The sequence below is a fragment of the Ictidomys tridecemlineatus genome, chromosome 1 (assembly GCF_052094955.1).
Source record: "Ictidomys tridecemlineatus isolate mIctTri1 chromosome 1, mIctTri1.hap1, whole genome shotgun sequence".
Lineage (NCBI taxonomy): Eukaryota > Metazoa > Chordata > Mammalia > Rodentia > Sciuridae > Ictidomys > Ictidomys tridecemlineatus.
In genome coordinates, this window is record NC_135477.1 from 4,650,684 (window position 1) to 4,670,032 (window position 19,349).

Genomic DNA, 19,349 nt, shown 5'->3' on the forward strand with positions numbered 1-19,349 from the left:
CACAAGTCCTGTCTCTGGCTGCAGGGCAAATGACAAATGCATCTGTTGTGGCATGGTTTTAAGAAGGACACAGAGAGACCAATGGGAGTGAATCACAAACGGTCCTCTTCTCTGCTCCCAAAGCCTTAGCATTGGATGCTGAGGTCATCATGCATTTCTGCCCTAGAACATCTGAGCCTTGGCCTGGAAGGCTCCTGAATCCTTCAGCCCCAGCTCCTTCCCTCACAACCCAGAGAGCTAGTCAGGGCAGGAGGGGACCCAGCCCCCTGACTCAGGCCGCCTGGGCAAGGCAGGCGGGGCAGGGCGGGGTGGAGTTCCCACCCCATGGGTTCCCACTCTGCCCCCTGGAGCACCAGGAAGACCAGGACAGGATGGCCACTGCAGGATTCTTGCCACAGAGACTAGTGGCCTCTGATAACTCAGAGCCTGTACTCAGGTCCTGCAGTTGTCACCTGCAAAACCCCAGCACAGAGTGTCCTTATGGGGTCCTCCGTGGCCTCCAGTGCTGACACCTGGGGCCTGTGGGCCTGTGCAAGCTCTGTCCCTGAGAGGGCACAGGGGACAGGGCCACTTGGATGCTCTGAATCCCTGCCTGGGGCTCTCACGGCAGAATCTTGCTTCTAGAAGTGTAACTGGGGTCACGTGGGACTCCCACACTGGCGGCATGGCCCACAGAGTGTCCTGGTCTTGTTTTTCAAGGGGTTTGGCATTTCTATCATTTCTATTTTGGGGTAAAAATCCATTTGAAAAAAACTCCATTCATTATTTAATCGGAAAGACAACTTTTGCAAGTTCTCTTAACTTTCCCTGGAGACAGGATGAGGCCACTCTTTCTGTGTCTGCTGACTGAGGAGGCGAGGTGTCAAGAGCCCTTCCAAGGGAGTCACAGAGGTCACCGAGAGCTTGCTGGCCACACAGGCATGGCCTGCAGAGCCTGCTGCTGTGCTCCCAGGCTGTCCAGGAGGGCGCTGGAGTCCATGCTCAGAGTTGAGCACTTGTTCTCTCCACCTCTTCCTAACCCCACTTTCCAGGCGCTGTCCAGAGCCAGCACTCACTCAAGAGCCAGCGGCCGGCTGTGGCTCTGTTCCCCAGCCCCACAGGAACAGGTGGCATCCTGCTCAGGGGAAGCGAGATGAAGTGGACAGGGAAAAGAGTCTCTGGGACAGAGGGGAGAGCAAGGCGCCTCTCAGGAAAGCCATCTCCCAGGCCACCCGAGAGGAAGAAGCACAGCCCTGATGATTCGGAGGCAGGAATACAACGGAAGCCTTGCTCAGGACCTCCAAGGCCACCAGCCTCTCCTGGCCCGGGGCACCTCTGCCTCAGGCAAGTTGAAGAGCAGAGAGCAGGCCAGAAAGAGAGCAATCTCACATAGGCCAGGTTCTTGGAGGGCTCAATAAAGGCAGGGGGAAGATCCCAATTTGTCACCAGTCACATTTCTTTCAGGAGCCTATCTAAAAGAACTAGACCTTGTATTGGCTACAGTTCAATAAAGAGTTCCTTGTGGTTGTGGACGATAAAAGCAGGTGGGAATGCTGTCTTCACTTATAAACGAGGCTGTATCAATTTCCTGTCATATAATAGGACTTACTATTGCCTCAGCTGCAGGAGCACATTATGCTCCCACCACTTGGTGGCAGTGTACCTAAACACCGCATCCAGGTTTGAGTGGTCCATGGACTCGTTAGATGTTAAATTCTGCAAATCTGGACACAGTCAGTGGTGGCAAAGGTCACAGCGGGATGGGCTGCAGGATTTGAGACCTGAGCAGCTTCCAGGGCAATGGCGCCTGCAGCAGAGTGTTCACCAGACACCAGGCGGTACTCTCCTGGGTGCTCTGTTTGCCCACCAATCAGACTGTCTCCCCTCTCCCTTGGCCTGTCTCTCAACTACTGAAAACTATGAATGCGGAGAAGAGTAATTCCTGCTGCCCAGGAACAGAAGCAGTCGGGTTGAGCTGCCCCAGCGCTGCCGACCAGGGCTAGGGGCATGACCTGGCTGGGAGTCATGGTGCGCCCCCCACCCCCGAGCCTGGCCACTCACCAAGGTTGTACCACATGTCTCTGATTTCAAAGCCGATCTGCCTCCTCATGTCTCCATACCTGGGAACAAGGGGAAGGAAAAATGCTCGGTTACTGGGAGCATCTGAAACTCAGGCTCCTGCAAATGCAACTAATGTCTCCCTCATCGGACAAATGAAGGGTGGGTCAGAGCTCCAACTTCCGTTGCCACCAGAGGCCTCGCAGGTGGTAGAATCCGGGATCTCACTTTCTGTGGGTAAAGTGTGGGGAGAGTGGTTGCTTGCTCTAGTCCCCAGGCTCCGGGGCCTTGGGGGAAGTTTGTTGTGTATGCATGCCATTAGCATTTAGATGCCAAGTCGCACCCCACCACACACACAGCTTTCTGTGTTAAAATTAACCCCGGAAGAAAGGGAAAGCACATCCAGATTTCTCCTATTCTTCGACTTCACTTTAAACGTAAGGAATGACTTAACACCAAAACATGTCAACGGATGTTCCACCGGATTTTGTTTATCAGGGAAAATAAATGCTAATTTTCCTCCCGGTGGGCGAACAGAGGAGGTGTGTGTTTCATGAGTAAACAGAATTTGATGCTTCAGAAGATAAAGCTTTATTAGTTTGTGAGCAATTTAACTTTTTCCTTTATTGCCTAAGGAAAAAGCTGATTATATTAAAAATAATAATTTGCAAAATTATCCTACAGTATTGCGGCTTAGCAGCTGCTTCGAGGAGCTCCATGTTTGTCCTCCTGGCAGCTGACGAACAAAGGGAAGCGATCGCAGATGAGCGCTCCGCGGCTCTTGAGGCCAAGATGGGGCTGCTAAATCAAGCGCCCAGCCTGCCACCACCTTATTAAAGTCTCTGGTGCCCCAAGCTCCTGTCTGTCACTCACGGCAGGAGGGTTCCAGCCCTGTGATCATCTCTCCCTGGAAAGCGACTCTAGGCAGAGAGTCTCTGGGGGTGGAGGACACAAGATGGAGACTGAACTGGGAGCCCAGCCTCTTGCTCCCAGGGTCAGCTGTAACCTGCAAGCCTGGCCAGCACTCAGGTGAAGGCAAAGCAGGTACTCTGTGAATGGGGTGGGGTCCTCAGCTGGCAACATGGCCATCCCCAGGCTACGGTGAGCAAAGGGCTGTCACAGACAACAGAGCCCCTGACTCAAGTTCATGGGTGACAGAGAAGCACCCTTCCACATATAACTCAGGCACCCCAAATTGCCAGGCGCTGTGCCACCTGAACACTGTTAAGCTGTGCTTCCTTTGGGGGGGTCTCCTGATTCCCTTTTGTTCCCTGGCACCATGAGAGGGGTACCCCAACAGCCACACAGCCCAAGCTGGGGAGGATGCAGCTGGCTGTGTGGTGACCTGGCCTCGTCATCCTCCTGGCGTTTACGGGGAAGGGGTGTGGGAGGCAAAGCTGTGTCCACGCCCAGTGCAGCCTCCTCTGAGGGTGGTCATTCTCACTGTCCAGGTGGTCCAGTCTCTTCCGGCCAAGCTTGCATCCCACAAGCTTGGAACACAAGGTGGCCCCAGACACAAATGTCCCCAGCCTCTGTTCAGACCCTCAACACACCCAGGAGGCCAGCCACCCAGAGGAGGTAGAAGCCCTGTGCAGGGGGTGGGCCTTTGGGCTGCTCTCTCAAGCCCTGGACACTCCCACATCCGAGCCACAGGGGACTCTGTATCCTTCTTGGATGGCGCCTCTGCAAGACCAGCACAGCGCGACATGAGGCTGAGCACCGGGGCTCCCTGCTGCTCCACCCCTGCCTCAGCTCCTCTCCGGTCCTAGGATGGGGACAGTTACAGCGACTCCAAGGAAATCCTAAGGTTTGGAAATTCATGCACAGGAGACCAGAGGCAGCCATGGGGGCACCTTGCAGTGACCCAAGGTGGCTCTCTGTTTGGGTCTCCTGGCAGCCAGACTGATTTTAAGTTTTAATAAGAAGGAATCTCAACAGGCCTCAGTCATCCCCAAAGAGTCGCGGCTCTCATGAGAGCTCGATGGGGCTTCCCGTGCTCCGGGGCTCCTCCCCTGGAGGAGGGAAAGGTCACAGTGGCCCGTGTCTGGGCTGAGGCTCGTGATTGGAGCTGGTGGAGACCGTCCAGATCAGGGTTAAATTCCTCCTGAACTTTGCAATCCAGGGATCTGGGCAGAGACAGCCGTGGGAATGAGGAGAGAAGGGTCCAAGTGCTCAGGGCCAGGCCCCTGTCTTCCCGCACATCTCGGGGTGCAGAAGCGCTGCACAGCATAGCACCGAGCTCTGGCTTTTGCAGCACTTTCCTGTGTCTCCATCCTCCTGTAGGACTGTGGGGCAAGCAGGCAGACCTGGCCTAACGCTCTCCCAAGGAACAAGTTGCAATCCAGCGTGCAGAACCGACATGCACGGGGCCACAGGGACAGAAGGTCAGGAGCTGGAGTCGCCTGGCTGTCAGCGCTTCTCAGCACACCCAGCTTGCCTGTGTCCACCTGCAAATGGGGCACCGGGGCCTATGCTTGGGAGGGAGCTGCTCCACCCCCAGGACAGCTAGGATCCTACATCCAGGCCTGCCTCTTATCCCAAGGAAGAGAAAAAACCATGTCCCCCAGAGACAGCCCAGACTTGGAGGTGAGGTCTACCTGAGCCCAAATCTAAGCACAACTACAAATTGCTTGACCACTCTGACCCTCAGTCTCTTCATAGTACTGGCAAAGTTCATTCCCAGGCTTTGGTGGAAGATAAGAGGGGAACCCTGGTGTGAGCAAGCACATGAGGCAGTCTGGAGTTCTGTTTCAAGCCTCAGACTGGACCTCATTTCAGCACCCCCGTCAGGGTCCCAGGGGTTGTTTAGACTGAGTCTACTAGTGAACATCCAATGAGCATTTCAGACAAGACCCATGAGCCCAGGGAACTAGCCAACGATCACGCAAGACATAAACACACGTCGTGCACATCGCACCTGTGAGTGTAACCTCACCTGGAAATAGGGCTGTGCAGATGCAATCCAGCTGAGTAGTGGGGTCCCTAAACCCAACCACTGGGGTCCTCACAAGGAGGGGACGATGCACAGACAGACACGTGGGAAGGCTCATGGAAGAGCCTAAGCTGAAGACACGGCAGGGACTGAGTTAACTCAAGACACGTCAAGGCCTGGGGACGGCCACCAGAAGCTGGAGAGGCCTGGGACACATTCTCCCTCGGAGCCAGAGGAAGAGCCCACCCAGCCGGCCTCCGGAGCTCAGACTTCTGGCAAGCTTCTGTGGATGCGAGACAGGCAGCTTGCATCCACTGTCAAGGCAGATGGACCTCGGCCATTAATGCAGTGAGTGACCCATTCAGTTAATATGCTGGCCAGCAGGTGGCCGGGACCCACCAGGGGAATGTGCCCATAAGGAGACAGAACTGAGATCCAGCACTCACCCTCAAGGGGACAGGCACGGCCAGGAGAAAGGCCCAGAGAGACCGGGCAGTGAGAGGGGAGTGTGCACAGCCACAGAGCTGGGGTTGGACTGTGGTGTCCCTGAGGCTGGTGTGCTGAGGCTCGGTGTGCAGTGGGACCACTGAGGGAGGAGGGGCACTGAGCAGGTCATGCGGTGCCACCCTGAGGCCGGAGCAATGTCCCAGAGAGACTGGCTGAGTTCCCCAGACTGGCTCAGGTCCTCAGGGAGGCAACCGCTCTCTTAGGAGTGGGCTGGGCATCCTGGACAGTCAGGTCTCCAGGCTGGATGAGTCTCCAGATGGAGGGTCATCAGGAAGCAGCTGGCATCCATCTCTCTCACATGTGCGCCCCTCCTACACCTCACTTCCATCCCCACTCCTCACCCCATGGTGACACAGCACAGAGCCCTCACCAGAAGCCGAGCAGGTTCTGGCATCATGCTCTGGAAATTTCCCATCTCCAAACCCACTAGACCCAATAAACCTCCTCTTTTTATAAAGCAATTGGCATAAGGTATTTTGTCATAGCAACACAAAAGGGACCAAGATCAGGGGAAGGACAACAGTGTTGAAGGATCTGGGGAGAGCAATGGAGAGAACTGAACGCCGCCTCCCTGAATGAGGGCCTTCCCACCTGGCCAGGAGTGCTGGGGACCACAGGGTTGTAGCAGGAGCTTGGGGTGATGTCAGGGGAGCAAGGGACAGAGAGGCAGGGAGGAGGCTGAGAGCAGGTGAGGCATCTGCATCTTGATGACAAAGACAGCAGGTTCCTGGAAAGGCAAGAGGGGACGGAGCCCAGGTGGGAGCACCAGGAACCTTCCTGGTTAGACGCAGGGCTGACGCGAGGGCACCCACAGGAGCCGAGGGGTGCTCGGCCAGCTTTGCCACCATTTCGCTGGAGCGAGTTCCCACTTAGGAAGTCTCCCTGGGTCTCCTTCTAATTCTCAAAGTGAATTTGTTTTGAGTCATGAGTCTCTTGAAACACAAATCAGCACAAACACAAATTAAATGGAGATTTCCTGTTATAATCGGTGATACAGAATCAGCTTCCGATGAGGTCACCCTGCAAAACGGGGCTTGTCAGGGCACATCAACTTCCTCCTAGTTTCCACATGACGTCCTGCCTGCAGCTGGACGGAGCCCATGGGCCCCTCGGAGCCCACGGTGTGGGACCGGACATGGGGTTTTGGTCAGTTGCAAACCTGCCCTTTGAGGAGGTGGTGGACTTGCGTGGGGACAGCCCAAAGTCTAAGTGGGGAGAGGGTCTCGTGGAGGGCGGTCTCTGCACACCGCCAAGGGCACCGGGGGCCTTTGCCACTCGGCTCATCTTCTCATGCTGGGAACTTTCAGGGGCCTTTGATGCTCAGATGTGCTGGAAGCCAAAACCGTGAGCTGTTTTTCCTTCTGCAACAAAGTCCTCAAGGAGCTCTTTTGCCACCTGGTCCCACAGGAGGACACACGGTGACTGGCATACTAAAACTGTCAAGCTGGCTGCTAATCAAAGGTCCACTCCAATGCGTTTGACTCAGACTTCTTGAGCCCTAAAAACATACAGGGCTGGAGGAGGGAAGGAAGTGGCCACGGCAGGGTCAGCGTTCCGTTGACACCTCGGTCATCCCTTGAGTCACTAGCACCCAAGGACGTCTAAGGCTCCAGCCAGCTAAGTTTTCTTGTTACGCACTTTGACTCTGGGGTTGCCTGTTCTGTGGGTCACCGACCAGTTCTGTGCTCAGTTTGGGTTTGTAGTCGGTCCTCGGTGAGGCAAGGCCCACTCTTGGGTGTCGCCCGGTTCACTGTGGGGAACGGAGATCCTAAGCAATCTGTGGCCCCAGCATTAGGAGGGCGGAGCACTACACAGGGGGATGCGTGCGCGGGCAGCCTCTGGGACTATAACTTCCTACTATTTGAGCCACAACACTGTGGACCAAGCAGAGATGAGAAGGTGCCGGCTTGTAAAAAGGAGAAAAGGGGTAGAAGATGCTCCTGAGATTCCTTTGGAGAGAGCCCAGAGGCAGCAGAGGGGCAGCAGAGGGGCAGCAGAGGGGCAGGCGTGGAGACAGTCCTGAGGATGCCCCTTGACATGAGTCCTCTGCAGATCTGGGTTCTCCACTAGGCGAAGATAAGCAGGTGCAACATGCTCCACTGAGCCCCAAGTCGGCCTCCAGCCCTGGCTCAGACCCATAGGGTCCCCAAGCCCCCCTCCAGGCTCTGCTGCTCCCTCCACTTCCACACCCTGAGCACCTCTTTCTTTGGATCGGCCTTCATTTAGGACTCTAGGCCCCCTTCTGAGCCGACTGTTGACAAGTCAAACTGTCAGACCTCTCCGTGTTCCCCCCTTCCTTAAAATGTCCACCTGCTGGGAGGCCTTCTGATCCCCAGGCCGACCCTGCAGGCCCCCCTCCCACTGCCAAGGCCTCTCCCTCACCAACTAGGTGCAAGTCTCCATCAAGGGGACTCCTCCTTATCTTCTGCCCCTGGCAACCAGCTCACCCTGCCTGAGCACGAAGCAGCATGAGCCCTTTCACTGGATCATTTCAAACCAACCAAAACATTTCTAGATGTTGTATGTGCCTAGAAAATTTAAGAATTCAGGTGGGATATCTTAAAATACTTCTTATGCAGGTTTTGCTATTTGAAATAAGATTTGCACATGGATTATCAAGTGTTTAAGGTCTATTAAGGGAAATGAAGAACACAGCAAACACTGGTGGCTCCTCACAGGGTCTAGGACACTGAAAGGCCTCAGGTAGCCCAGGGCTTATCTCAGGCTGATCTCAGTAGGAGAACTCCTTGTCTGCATGGCCTGTCATTGCTGCAGGGGGATCCCAGGACCCCAAGAGACCCCCCAGACTCACTGTGGCCTTGAAGCAACCCTATAGAGTTTGGGGAAAACACCTTCCAAAATGCTCCGGACTTTCCCTTGGGAAATGCATGGGATAATGCACAGGGGGGCTCTGGCATCTCCTATTGCTGCAGTCGGGAGAGAGCTGCATGAGGCCCGGCCCAGAGGCCCTGCCGGCTCAGGGAGGAGGACACCAGCTGGTGCCAGTTCTTCTCGGCACCTCTCCTCCTGCAGGCATCTTAAGGGCAGGTGCTTGGCAGAAATGGTTCCGGAGTCAGCTGCCATGGGGTCTTTCACTTTGGGTGGCCATCGTGGGCAGCGACCCTGGCACAGGCTGAGCTCTCCTGTGCATCAAGGAGTCATGGCAGCCCTAGGTGAGTTGCGCTGCAAGGGATCGGAATGAGCGGGTTGTTACTATTTCTGCCTAGGAAAGCTTTTGAACTATAAGGACAGCAATCTCGCCAGCCACTGTCCCTCATTTCCTGTGGTCCTAGGGAACATGAATGTCCCCAAGTAGGAGTCCCACGTTGGGTGCGTCTCCAGCAGGTGCTCCAGGGTAAGTCTGTCTCTGGATGGGTGGGCCTTGGGGAATGATGAGGACCTGTGTTTGTCCAAGGAGTGCACAGAACTCATGGCCATGGGTGGGCACCCTCTGTCTACTCTACGCATGGCTCACCAGGTGCAGGTCTCTCTTCTGAGCCGTGATCACTGTCCACAGCCAGGGCTCTTCGGAGCTGCTCAGCTGTAGAAGCCTGAGGGAAGCTGGCCAGGTAGTACCTGCTTCTCAGTTCGTTGGTGTGTGTCAAAGGCCAGGGAGCCCTGAACACAGTACAGGTTAAAGCCTTGGTCTCCGAGCTCCCTGGACCAGGATCCTGCCTTGCACTTTCTAGGCAGAGTTAGTCAGAGATTCGACCAACCTGTCCATCACCTTGCTCATGTGGAAGATACAGATGACACAGGGCTTAGTGAGTAGTTCTGTTTTTGTAAGGATCACATGTGAAAAGCACAAAGTGCTTAGAAGGTCACCAGCACATAGTACAAGCTCAGGAAGTTATTTGCTGAAGCCTCTCACTCTCCAGGGACAACGGGCTTTCCATCTTTCCTGCACACTCAGAGGATGCCAGGAACGCTGAGCAGCTGCACCTCCTGAGCCTCCCTCTGCAATCGAACCTCAGGAGCAGCGGGGACTTGGCCATGCCCGGGCACAGCCAGGACGTTGCCGAGGCATTCTAAGCTGTGACTGGGCACCACGGTGCCACTTTGGAACTCTTTTCAATATACTTATGACAGGGACAATGGGAGCAGGGCAAATTCTTGAAACAGGAGCAGAAAGAGAGGAGGCAAGAGAGCAGGGTGCCCAGCTGTTGGAAGGAACGTGTGTGACCATGTTTTCCTTGATCCGGGAGCAGGTGCAGTGAAGGGTGCAGACTAGGGTGAGGGAACCCCAAGTGCTCTGCAGCGACCTTGGCCTTCATGGAGCTTCCTCACAGAGACCCAAGGGGCTGTCCAGTCCACTCAAATCTCCTGGACAGAAGACGGCTGTCTGCTGCCTGAGGGAAACCCGCAGTGAGAACTCCGCCCTGAGTTGCTGGACAGTCCCAACAGGCCAATGGCTTTCACCAAAAGCCTGATTTATAAGCAGAACTGGAGAATTAAGCAATAAAGTAATGTGCAATGACATCAGAAAGAGTGCACAGCAAAATCGTCATCTCCAGAAGCTCAAATCCTGTGCTGCTCTAATCGTCTTGAATTGCACCGACTTTGAACCTACCAGGATGAATCCTGCAATTTTAGATCTTGATTCATGGGTTAGAAAAGGCAATACCCAATTCATGATTTAAAACCACCCCTTCATTACACTGTGATTACATCTCAATTTGTACCCAGTTGGCTTAGAGAAGACATGAAAATTATGCTAATAGAGTTGGAGGCGCCTGCCCAGGTTTCTGAGCAGGGCGAGGACTTACTTGTTCAGGATTTTGGCTCTCTTAGCACTTGAGAAATTCTCCAGTTGCAAGGACTCTTGGGTGAGGAAAGCAACAGCCAGGTGAAAGTAGTTGTTCCATAGCTGAAAACCAAAACCGGGATGTGTTAAGTTGTTGAACGGCCCAATGTGTGATCTCCCAAAAGCTCTGAAACATTTATCATTTGCTTGACACAGACTTCAGAAATGTTTTTGAAAACCACAGACCTGCCAGCCAGTCTCCACGATGTGTGGTGCAGGCTGAGCTGTGGCTTCCAGGTTGCAGTGTATGCCCTCAAACCCTGCTCTGCAATTCACTGTGCAGCTAAACTAACCTCTCTGAGCCTCACTGTCCTGGTGGGTTGGGAATTCCTTTGGCTTATGGGAGGCACCATCAAAGGCCTGAAGTGTACAGAGGTGCAGACAGGGGCAATGCTGTGGAGCCTGTAAGGAACACTTGGCTCCTATTATCATCACATCTTGGTGCTCCTGGTGGAAGAAGAGCATGATAAGTCATGACTCAGTTTTTTTCAGTGCTGGGGATGGAATGCAGGGTCTTAGGCATGCTAGGAATGCATGACCCGTGCCCCAGTCCTTCTGATTTTTTTTATTATGTCAAAAAACATTATTCATATACTCAACAATTAAGGAAAACTTGTAAAAAGATCAAACACTTTATATTCTGAGGATTTATGGATGTGATTTAAAGACAGTATTTAGAAGAAATTCATCTACAACCAGGACTGTAATCAAATGAGTTTCAGAGTCATATTGAAGTAAGTATGGATGGACTGTGGTTTTAGTTACCTGTGAGGGGCATGGACATTTAGGGGCACTCATAGGCTTGGAGAGTGTGGGCTCCATTTGCTGGACCCTGCCTGGGAATGGGCACCTTCTATGGTAGCACATCTATGCCTTCGATTGCCACAGGGCCCAGGAGCCATAGCCTGTCCTGCCCCACAGGGGGCTGCAGATATGCCCAAAGCTGCAGGTCACATGTGACCCTGGGCAGGTACCCTGGCCTCACAGCCCGTGCATCTTCACTGCCAGAAGGGCCCTGCTGCTCTGGCCTCTTCTTATAGCAGGGGGGCTCCCACCCACAAACGAGCACATGGATTTTAATGTGTTGGGGTTCAGGCTGAGAATCCAGGGGACCAAACTCAGGCAGCAATCTAAAGTACATTGTCACTGATGCTCTGGGAAGAAGGACCCCTCCCCAGTTGTTCCTTTTCTTTTGTTTTCAAAATGACCCCTCCCACCTATGTCCTCCTTCCATAGCACTCCAAGGACCCTGGCCATCATCAGCTGCATGCTGAGAACCACAGTCTGCACCTCTGCAGGACAGGCCCGCTGTGTGCATGGTCCCAGAATTCATGAAATGTCAGATCTTATGCATTTAAAGACAATGCACCAACACAGGCGTTTCTTTTTAAATGACAGTGTCACTAGCTCCTCACTCATTTTCTTCTAAGGACCAGGACTACTGTGGAGCCAGAAGCATTCATGGTATATCACCATGACTCCCCAAAACAAGAGTCAGGTTTGTCACATCTGCCAAGGTGCAGACTCCATGCTGAACCTAAAGAGCACATGGCTTTTAGTGTGTTGGGGTTCAGGCTGAGAATCCAGGGGCCAAACTCATGTAGCAATATAAAGTACATTGTTACTGACGTTCTGGGAAGAAGGACCCCTCCCAACAACCATGACTGCAACACACAGGAATCCACCAGCCTGCCATGCACAAGGCCAGTCCAGATCGAATCCAAAAACCTCATGAAGGACATAAATACCGTCACACATATTCCAATAGGGGTTAGGAAAACACATGTAGGGTGAAGTCCCCAACCCAAGTTTATTTATAAGTTCAGCAGAATTCCCAGTTAAAATCCAAGCAATGTGTATTTAAAATAGAAATCTAACTAGCTGATTTTGAACGTCATAGGGAAGAGGAAATGCACAAAAATAGCCAAGATAATTTTGCATTAGAAAATGAGTCGGAAAGAACAGGCTCCACTGGCGGGGCCTAGAGAGGCAGGTACACAGCAAGAGGAGCTTTCAGGCATGTGTGTGCAGCCATGCTCTCCAGGGCCTTGAGCCATCATGATACGTGGAGCAGAGTGACGTCAGAGCCTCACCCTGAGCTAGCTGTCTCAAGCCCAGATGGAGCACCCTCGGAAAGCTAAGACAGTGGGAAGGGGCTGACAACTCTGAAGCCAGCCTCTGCAACAGCAAGGTGCTAAGCAACTCAGTGAGACCCTGACTCTAAATAAAATACAAAATATAGCTGGGGATGTGGCCCAGTGGCCGAGTGCCCCTGAGTTCAATCTTGGGTACCCCCCACCAAAAATAAAATAACAAGCAGCAAGGATTTGCCAAGCAAAACAAAACCAAATAGCTGTGAAACAAATGTCAGATTTGAACAGAGACAAACTAAGTATTCTTAAGCAGAAGCTTAAACCCATAACCAGGTTATATCAAGGACTCCAACATTGTATATATATATGTATGCATATAGATAGATGTATAGATCAATATACCCACATACATATCTATATAGAGATGTGTGTATCTACACACACACACACACACACACACACACACACACACACACAGCCCAACAGAAAAATAAGCAGAGGAGATGATTAGACAGTTCGCAGTTGAAATTCTGTAGATGGACGGTATTCTCAAGCTAACTAGTCCTTGGGAAAATGCTAATAAAACAAAAATCAACAATATAAAAGAAGTTGGTGCTAGAGAAGATTCTGCTGCTGTCAAAGAATACTGGGGCGATTGCAAAGGGCTACGGCATTTTGGGAGAGCGGCTCATCTCTTCCATCGGGCTTAAACCTTCCTAGCCCACCTGGCCATTAACCTATCTACGCCCACGCCTGCACGGTGACACCCAGGTCTCACAACTCGGGGCAGCAGGTCTAGGGTGGTGATAAACTGGAAGCAGCTTCTAGGTAGTCAGCATAGAAATGCTGGGTGAGTGCTATACATTGTATTGCAGAATATGACTAGACTGCAGACACAAAATAGGAACTAATTCATGTTAAAAGCAACAGGCCACAGGTCGGGGACTTCAGAAGCACATGAAGGGTCAGGGAGAGCACGCGGCAATTAGTCACAGCTGCTATTCCAGAGCAGGGATGAGAGCTGTAAGGGGCAAGAGGAACTTCCCAGTAAACCCCAGGCACTGCCCGTGCATGGCTGCCACACAGGACATGTCTGTGTCTATGAGGCGAAAACAAGCATCAGCAGGAAGATGATAAAAAATTAAAAATTATAAAAGTCACATTGTTACCTGGTATATTATGACTATGATATTGTATAAGCCTGATAGATTAGAAATTTAAAATTAAAAAACTATAAAAGAAATAAAGTGTACATGCCCCCGAACTTCACCTAAAACACTATGTATCTCGTGAGCTGTGCATTTTCTGGAGGCTGGATGTACGGGAGAGGTCACAGGTGTCTAATTTCTATTATCTGATGACACATTTTTGGATTAGCTGCTGAGAGTATATACATTTTTTTTTTCAGGGTCCTTCTCAGTGAGCAATCCTACCCAGAAAATAAAAATTCCATTTGTATTCTTTTTTATTTGCAGACTTTTGGAAAATATTTTAGGTAATAATGAGAAATAAAATCACCATTAACAAAAACACATCTGGAGTGCGACGGGATTGAGAGCCACTCATCCCAGATGCACGGTAGGGCACTGTGCCACCCTGATGGTGCATACACCATACGCATGCCCCCCCCCCACCCCCCACACACACACAAGCAGTGCACTAATGAGATCTTTCTGAAATTGGTGGACCAGGTGATGACAACCCTGGGGCTGGGGACATAGCTGGCACAAAGCCAGGAGACAGTATCAGGGGAACACAGCTCTACAGCAAGCTGAGTGCGGATCCCTCTTCTGCGCCTCAGGACAGGCAGAGAGATCTTGGCAGCCACACACTGAGGCTCCGGCCTCCTGCACGGAGAGTTCCTCCTTGTCACTCTGATTCTCTCTGAAACAACTCCATCTCCTAACTTGCTAAATTGAGCAAACGCCCTGGAGGCGTCATTTCGTTCCTCCAGCTGCAATAGTACATACTGTAAATTTCATTTCCACACCTCGGATGGAGACCAATTAAGTTCAAGGATTAGGAATATAAACCACAGAGCGCCCATCAGCCATTTGTTTTAACACGATTCCTCGGCAAACGTCGCGTCTGCCTCTTCTCTTACCTGTAGCTCAAAGTTGGCTTGGTCCAGAAATTTCTTGTTCAGCATATCTGCATACTGATTAATCGCTCGCAGGAAGACTCTGAAAGATCAAGAGAAAATTACATAATTACACACTCAGGCTCTGGCACCTCTGTGGGCTTGGCATTTCAATTAGACACTACCCCAGACTGTCTGGGATGTGAAGCCTCCAAGTCCTGTGCAAAGCTGGGAGGTTTGGCCAATGAAAAGCTCACAGAATTCTATGCAGATGTTCTCCAAATTTAATCAAGGAAATTAGAACATGCAGAATGAAGGAAACACCAAAATAACAGCTCTGAAAGTAACATTTGAGAAGTATTACTGGAAAAAAATCTAATTAAAAAAAAGGTGCAAATAAAATCCTTTCTTGGAGTTGCAATGCCTTAATATTTTATTATTAAATGATCTTTGCTTAGCTGGCTTTTTAAAGCCATAAATTTGAAAGTGCTGTCAGCATACACACAAGCAGGCTAGGAATGGGTTTGGTGCAGCACCACTGTGTTGGATGTACAGCTGGTTTCAGTATCGTCTGCCCCATGAGCCACAGGCTAATTTGGACCCTCTTTACATGTTAAAATGAAAAATTTTTAGTGGATAGAGAAGTTATTTGATAAGAATTTTCACTGGGATTTCAATTCCTTGAATCATTAATAATATTCCATTCTAAGCACAGTCTTCAGTTCCTTGGCGTTGTCTTTCCTGTGGTGAGATTTGCAATTTGGGCTGTCCCCAGTGACAGCAGAGTACTGTGTTTCCCAAGCTCACCCATTCAGTAGATTTGTTTTACAACCCTCAAAGGTGTTGACACAAAGCTTCGACCAGCTCCTTCTTTGCAAAGGGCCCTCTCCCCCTGCAAAGAGGAGGCTGCAGGAGGAACTGGCATCAGGTCACAGATAATGAACTTAATTACACTGCTCCATTCAGACAGCAGGAAGCAGCCAGAGTGGAAGGCAGATCTAGGTTACTTACTACCACCTGCTGCTCTCTGACAGCATTCTCTCTCTCTTTAGCTCAGCTCTCTTGGAGAAGTGCCCTGCCCTTGCCATCCCAGAGGTGTTCAAGGCCAGTGTGCGTGGGAGGAGGGAGGAAGCGGTGCCACCCCACCTCGCCCAGTGCATACTGCCCCACAGTGTCTCTCCCACTCATCCTGCCTGCAGCTCTGAGAAAGGGGACATGCAGACACCATTTCCACAAGCAGCCTATCAGCTGGAGGGAGGGCCCACACGGGTGTGCCACAGGGACCCCCCAGCTTGCTCTCAGTCATGGAAGAAAGCTTCAGACAGACTGATCTGGGCTCTTCCCTGGGGATGTTAAAATACAGCCGGAATGGAAGACTGAGTGTCTTTAAGTAGCTGTTAATGGAGGGCTGTGGGGATCACTGCCTTGTCCATCACCCAGTGCCCAGCTGGGCAGCAGCACCCATCAGCTCCAGGGCTGCCAGATTTTGCAAATAGAGAATGCCCAGTTAAATTTGAAAAATAGCTCTTGTGGCTGAAATTTGTAATTGCCTTTAAAAAAAAAAATAAACTGAAAATACTACATTTGGGCATCCTGACAAATTTGTGTAGAACCCAGGGAAAACATTTCAGAAAACAGGACTTGCCTCATGTGCACAGGAGGCCTGGGAAGTCTGGTTGGTGCTTGGTCTTGGACTGGGGTCTGCTGCCCCACGTTCAGTCCTTAGAGCAAAGACATGAGGCTAAAGAGAAGATGGGCCATCCTGCCCACCTGATGCTCAGCACTTGTATGCAGATGGCCACTGGGGATGCACACTATATTGACCCTGGGAATCACAGACCATGCCCTGGGCAGCAGCTTCCCGAACCCCAGGGTAGGCTCCCAAGCTCAAAAGCACAGACCATGACATTTTTTCCCTTAATTTTTTCCTTCAGCTTTAGAACAGGGTCCCTATGAACTCAAAGAAGACACCATCTCCAGCTCTCTATGACAGTAATGACAAGTTTACTAGAACATGCATTATTATTATACGGTAATTATTTTGCCTCAAGATAGCACCCAAATAGTTGCAATATGGTACTTCTAATTAAGCTTTGAAACAATTCCAGTTAGCTAAATAAAGATATTTCTTAAAATGTTTTTTTTTCTTTTTATATATAAAAAAAAATATCATGCTGAAATGATATAAAGCCGGAACAAAAACTTTTTAATGAACCATCAACTGTAAAAGAGCAGTGTGGAGAGATAGATTCTAATATAAATTTTTTAAAAAGCACGGAGAGAGAAAATAATACAGAAGGTAAGTTCTATGAGGAAAACTAAAGGAGAGATGGCATGAAAACCATAATCAGGGCAGTAAATAAAGATCAGAGGAAGCTCAGGCTCAGTGCAGGAAGGGTGGTGTCACTTGCTAGAACCATCCAGAACAAACACAAACAACATCTTCCATTTCACACTCGCTGGGATGAAAAACCTAGCCACGTTCTCGAGACCATTTGAAGATAAATCAATTAGCTAACTAGGCAAAAAGAAACATAAACAGAGACTTTTAGGTAAGAATATCTATTATCCAATGTGATTAATAAGTTACTTCTAATAAATGTCAAACTGGGGAGCATAAATAAGGAAATCCCATTAGAATCTTAGCATAACGATCGCCTTCAGTAGCAGAGGAGCAGGAGGAGGATCACAGGCGAGCCATGAACCTGGACTGAGGGCAGGATACCTCTCCAGACAGAACCAAGGGCTGCGCTGGACTCCGTCCGCAAGGCAAGACGGCCACTGTTTTTCAGGGAGTCAGGTGGAGGGACGGTGGGTGTAGTGGGCTTGCCTCTCAGTCCCTGATGCAGCTCTATTTATGCCAGACACTGGGGGAGTTGGCCCAGGGTTAGGAAGTCCTCCAGACCAGGTATAAATGACAGCAATCTCAAAGGCAGTGGATACACCTACTAGTGCTCTGAGGACCCCGTGTCTACTCAGCACCTGGCACGTGGATATGCTCACTAGGTAACTGTCCCAGGAATGCATGCAAGAATGACCAGATGGGTGAGCTGGTCAGACTCTGACCCAGCTGGGGGGCTCAGGGAGGCCAGAGTGTTCCTTCCGTAGCCTCTTGCTCTCCCAGAGTCCTTGAATTTCATGAAGACCTTTGGTGGCCGGTGGCAGGGCTCCACTCCTTTCAGGTTCCGGTTACTCCCGTTCTCATTAGGCATTTGCAGGGATGGCTGGGTGTTGTCCCCCTTCTCCTCTTGACTGCCTTCATTCCTTTCTCCTCTCTGGTGATTGTTCCTTGATGGCAAGAACCTTGTCTCTGACATATCAGGGTCCCCCAGTATGCCTACAAGAACCTCCTGCCATCGCACATATTCTAGAAGGCCCTGCTTGAAGGAGCCACTAGTTTATGATGTGCTAATAGATCTCTCTGAGCCAAGGTGTGAGTCCAGGACTTTCCTCCAAAAGAACAAAACAGAAACAATCAAAAACACCCTGAGCTTGCTCCAGTGAAGAGGTGGAGTCCTCCGCCCGGCACAGCGTCTGTTCTCCCCACTCAACTGTGTAGTGGGGAAGCCTCAGGTCACAAAGAGGCCAGGCTGGGCACTACCCAGGGAACGGGAGAGGTGTTTGCAGAGACCAGGGAACTGGAAAGGCAAGAGCTGCTTCCACTTCAGGGGAAGAGATCAATCACTAAACAAGGTCTGTCTCATCCTGAGCCAGGAGAATTAGGAAACTTCTGAGAAACAAAGCCGATGGTATGAAAATTTTAATGTTGTCAAGGACACTGTCCCAAATGATTAAAAACAGGGTAAGCCTGCATTTAATAGAGTTCTTTTCAATCATTTTTAATCTAAGGAAGGATTTATTTATAATCTAAAATTTTGGAAGATAAAATCAAACCTACAGATAAATAATACAGAGAGAATCAAGGGCAAATTATGTCATCCTAAGAAGGTCCAAAATGCCACAAGGCAAGAAGCCTGTAAGTCTTATTTTTATTCTATTATTCTATTTTTCTTTCTTTCTTTTTTTTTTTTTTTTTTTTTTTTGGTGGTGCTGGGGATGAGCCCAGGGCCTCTAGTGCATTAGGGAAGAACTCTACCACTGAGCCTCAATCCAGTCGATTTTATTCGTCCCTGTTCTCGGTAACCCCTGTGTCCAGGGAGTCAGAAGCAGCATGCTTATCCTAGCATGACCCACTTTTAACAGTTTGGGGCCAGTGGTAAATGGAGGCAGTTCATTCCCAGGACCAGACAATTCACCAAACAAATGAACAAACCAATCCGGGAAGTTTTCCTGTCTTCCTTCTCTTTCACCCTGGACATTTAACCCTGGTGAGCTCCACTTGAAACAACACACAGTTAAGTCCTGACATGTCACACGTGAGTTTAAGTGTAGGCGGCACACATACGCATGTATACAACTGAAGTCTTTGTCCCGTTCCATCTGCCAGCCAAAGGCTTCAGGTTCACGTAGACGCTGGGCCACACGACCTTCAGTAAGTTGCTCAGTACCGGGAACATGTGATCCTCATGTGAGGTGTGACGGGTGTGTCTGTCATCCTGACTTAACTGACACACAGGTCTGCATACACCAGACAGGGTACCCCTAACGTATACCATCAGTATTTGTCACTTTAAAATAAATGTTACAATAAACGAAGAAGTGACTCAAGTACTTGAGATTTTCATACGTTCCACCAGAGAGAAGGCCACACAGCTGTGGCACCTCCAAGTTCCCGGAACCTTGAATCCATAGGCTTGGTTTTGTTCTTAACTTGGAGACCGAGGTGAGAAAGAGATATGACCACATCATACAAGTCTCAGAACGCTATGATCTCCAAGGACACTTCACAGAATTTTAAGTCCCATTGATATGAGGGAAAGACGTGTCTGATGACTT

At 50.5% G+C, this 19,349-nt stretch overlaps 1 protein-coding gene across 5 annotated transcripts in view; it reads right to left on the minus strand.

The window, feature by feature from the left end:
- Window positions 1-19,349, minus strand: part of Dock1 (dedicator of cytokinesis 1) — a 461,323-nt gene that overhangs the window by 93,123 nt on the left and 348,851 nt on the right. For all 5 annotated transcript variants that reach the window (XR_013427043.1, XM_078024305.1, XM_078024303.1 and 2 more), the window contains exons 30-32: window positions 14,478-14,556; window positions 10,243-10,343; window positions 2,041-2,099 (exon numbers count right to left, since the gene is read on the minus strand). Coding sequence is in view for 4 of the 5 variants with exons in the window: in XM_078024305.1 (XP_077880431.1) it covers window positions 2,041-2,099; window positions 10,243-10,343; window positions 14,478-14,556 (239 nt within the window). In the remaining variant the exon portion in view is untranslated. The remainder of the gene's footprint in view (window positions 1-2,040; window positions 2,100-10,242; window positions 10,344-14,477; window positions 14,557-19,349) is intronic.